Consider the following 2906-nt stretch of genomic DNA (forward strand, 5'->3'; position numbering starts at 1 on the left):
ATACTAGTAGTGCAGATTAGGCAGTTTAGTGGTATTTTAAAAAATCTCCCTGCAATTCATCTTTGCTTTAACTGCAAGTTTATACCCAGGGTTTTATACAACGATTTTTCAAAAGTATTTTTGTTTTGTTCTTTTTGCTATTTAAATGTCTCATACATTTGTAAAACATTTTTTTTCTCCCCTGAAGACCATAAGCCCCTAAACACAGCATAGCGAGACTGTCTGAAGTAGTGGGAGTTAACAAAATCATAAACCCAAGATTTTCTAAAATCTCTCGTGTTTCTACAATATGAACATTTCTAATTAAAAAAAAAAAAAAAAAAAAAAAAAAAAAAAAAAAAAAAAAAAAAAACCACAAAATCAAAACTCTCTTATCTCTTCTCACACAGGCACACCAGGGACACTCACCCACGCACTGATGCTCACCTCAGATATACAAAAATCTGGACCATTTCTCTAATACCTTAAGCAAAGCCACTACTCTTTGGAGAAGCTGTTATGTACATACATGCTTGTATCTCAAAAGCTAGGACTTCCACATATATTAAAGAAAGTCACAGATGATTGCAAATGTACATCTTTTAACCAAGCCTTCTGGGAATTAATAGACTGTGACAAACCTACAGGATTTTAGTAGCAGAAGGAACACAAGGTAAATAATAATAGTAATAGTAAGAGCTAAGGAAAGGCCTGGTAGTGTTTATTAAACGTGGTTCTACTCCCCTGACTTTTCCTCTGTTTCTTCGCTGCTGGGCTGTGAGGAATTTATGAATTTGTTTTCCTTTTTCCATTTCATCCGCCTGTTTTGAAACCATATTTTAATCTGGCGTTCAGTAAGGCAGAGAGCGTTTGCAATCTCAATGCGTCGTCTTCGGGTTAAGTATCTGTTAAAATGAAATTCCTTCTCTAACTCTAGCGTTTGGTATCTGGTGTAAGTTTGCCTCCCTCGTCTCCCATGAGTTCCATATACTGTACCTGTAGAAGTAAAGACAAAACGATCGCATTGGACAGGGGCCAGTGATTTCAGATCAGAAAGAGCGGTTAGTATATTCTGTCTCCTTTTGCAGACGCAATCACGGGATGGGATTGGGGGAAAGGGGGGGAGCTGCTCTGGTTTCCTGGAGGTTTCTTTTTCTTTTTTTTCCCTCTCTTTTCCTTTCCTACTGCCTGCCCAGTTGTAAATGCGGATGTGCAGAGTGCTTACTGTGGTGGGATAACTGGGATACAAAGAAGTTTAAGATGGATCTAGGGAGAGTGGAATACGTAGCACTCGTGTGAATCGCTGAGCAGTGCCTACCCTCTGCGTGTTGAGAGCCTGTGTGCGCACACACGCAGACACACACACGCAGACACACACACACACACGCACACACACGTGTGCTATCCGGGAGTTGCACCCATGTGTGTGTGCGTGTGTGTGCACATGTATATGCGGGTGTGTTTTCACAAATCCCCTCTATTGCCATGGCTGTGACTCCAGAGGGTCTGTAATTTAAGTACAGTACATTTATAGACATCAGCTAAAGATCACAGACTAGCCTTTGCCATTTGCTCCGGGATTTATTGCCCTTGCATGCAAAGCAGCATCAGAATTGTCTTGCTGAAAGTTTAACTTCCCAGAAAAAGAAATGCGACCCACAGTCCAGCAAACATAAACTCGGAAAGATGGGAGTCATTAGCAAACGCTGGAAGTAAACGTCTTAATATGGAATTATTAAAAATAAGTGCCATCCCAATGCAACCCTTCCCCCATAGTACCACTCCTGGACAGAATAGTTCAATTACGTGAACTTCACTTGTAAGTCAGAGAAAATCCGCGGTGCTATGGAAGTGCGTCCACGGCCCCAGAAACGTGCTCTCAATATCCAATACTTACAGGCTAATGAGCTGGGGGAGGGGGGCGAGGAGGAATGTGCCACAAACGCATTGGATCGTCAGTACGGAGGGCATATTCCCTGCATCGCTCCATGACAATGAAGAAGCGGAGTAAAGGTTTTGGGGTGGTTTTACCAGAGTGGTAAAACTGCTCTGCTCTTTTTTTTTTTTCCTCCTTCCCCTGCTTCCTAAGGATTCCCCAGTAACTTTCACCAGTGATCCCGCAAGCCGGGCTCTCGGCCACCTCTCTCAGGGTGCCAACGTGCCAGGTCTAAAATAACCTGGGAAGGTTTCATGTTACACATTGCCCTAGAGGAACCATATCTCTCCAGTAGTCTGGACTTTATCTCAGAACCAACTAAAACCACCCCAAACCAACAAACAAACAAACCAAACCAAAAACAAAAAAAACAGGGGGGGGGGAGAAGAAACTTTTCCTTCCCCCCTCCCGATTGCATCGAAATGCCTTACCAGCGCAGGAGTTCATCCGCTGCATCCAGGGGTAAACAGGACTCGTGTACTTCCGGTCGGCGCCCTCGTCATTTACAATTTTGGCTTGGACGCCGCTGGATTTGTACTGTTGGTCGGGAGAAAAGTGCAGGTAGTCTCCGGGCCCCCTCTGTTTGCCACTGCCGGAGGGAGAGGCGCTACTAATTTCCTTGTCCGAATAAAAACAAGAGGCTCCGTATTCATAGGAAGCCCGATTGCAAGAAATGACGGTGTTGGACTGTTGGTAGAAACAAGGTGAGGTGTAAGTCTTGTCCTGCAGGCTGTTTGCCCCGTACGAAGCCGGAAAATGCCTGAGAGCATCATAGCCCGCCGGGTAAAGAGGAATCTGCCCGAGGAAAGAGTCCTGACCCCCGGTCAGGCTCCCCGGGAAAGTGGGATTCACGAAATAGGAACTCATTTGCTCTCCCCCTCTCCCGGACCGTGATTTGTTGTGTATTAGTACATCTGGCGATAACTATTAGGAGTCATCGAAGTGGTTTGTTTCTGGATGGCCGAGCGCCAAAAGCGACAGCAGAAAATAG

At 44.7% G+C, this 2906-nt stretch overlaps 1 protein-coding gene across 1 annotated transcript; it reads right to left on the reverse strand.

The window, feature by feature from the left end:
• Nucleotides 1-681: 681 nt before the first annotated feature.
• HOXA6 (homeobox A6) lies at nt 682-2886 on the reverse strand. Its single transcript, XM_010141787.1, has 2 exons — nt 2347-2886; nt 682-975 (listed from the first exon to the last, which is right to left on the reverse strand). The coding sequence occupies exons 1-2, from the start codon at nt 2780-2782 to the stop codon at nt 716-718; spliced, it is 696 nt and encodes a 231-aa protein (XP_010140089.1). The 5' UTR covers nt 2783-2886; the 3' UTR covers nt 682-715.
• Between the last annotated feature and the right edge of the window lie 20 nt (nt 2887-2906).

Source organism: Buceros rhinoceros, unplaced genomic scaffold (assembly GCF_000710305.1).
Source record: "Buceros rhinoceros silvestris isolate BGI_N320 unplaced genomic scaffold, ASM71030v1 scaffold40088, whole genome shotgun sequence".
NCBI lineage: Eukaryota > Metazoa > Chordata > Aves > Bucerotiformes > Bucerotidae > Buceros > Buceros rhinoceros.

Bases quoted from the DNA above. Each gene is read 5' to 3' on its own strand.
- HOXA6 (XM_010141787.1), bottom strand. From the start codon at position 2,782: ATGAGTTCCTATTTCGTGAATCCCACTTTCCCGGGGAGCCTGACCGGG. The intron at 976-2,346 runs GTAAGGCATTTC...TTACTTCTACAG, and splicing joins GCGGATGAACTCCTGCGCTG to GTACAGTATATGGAACTCAT.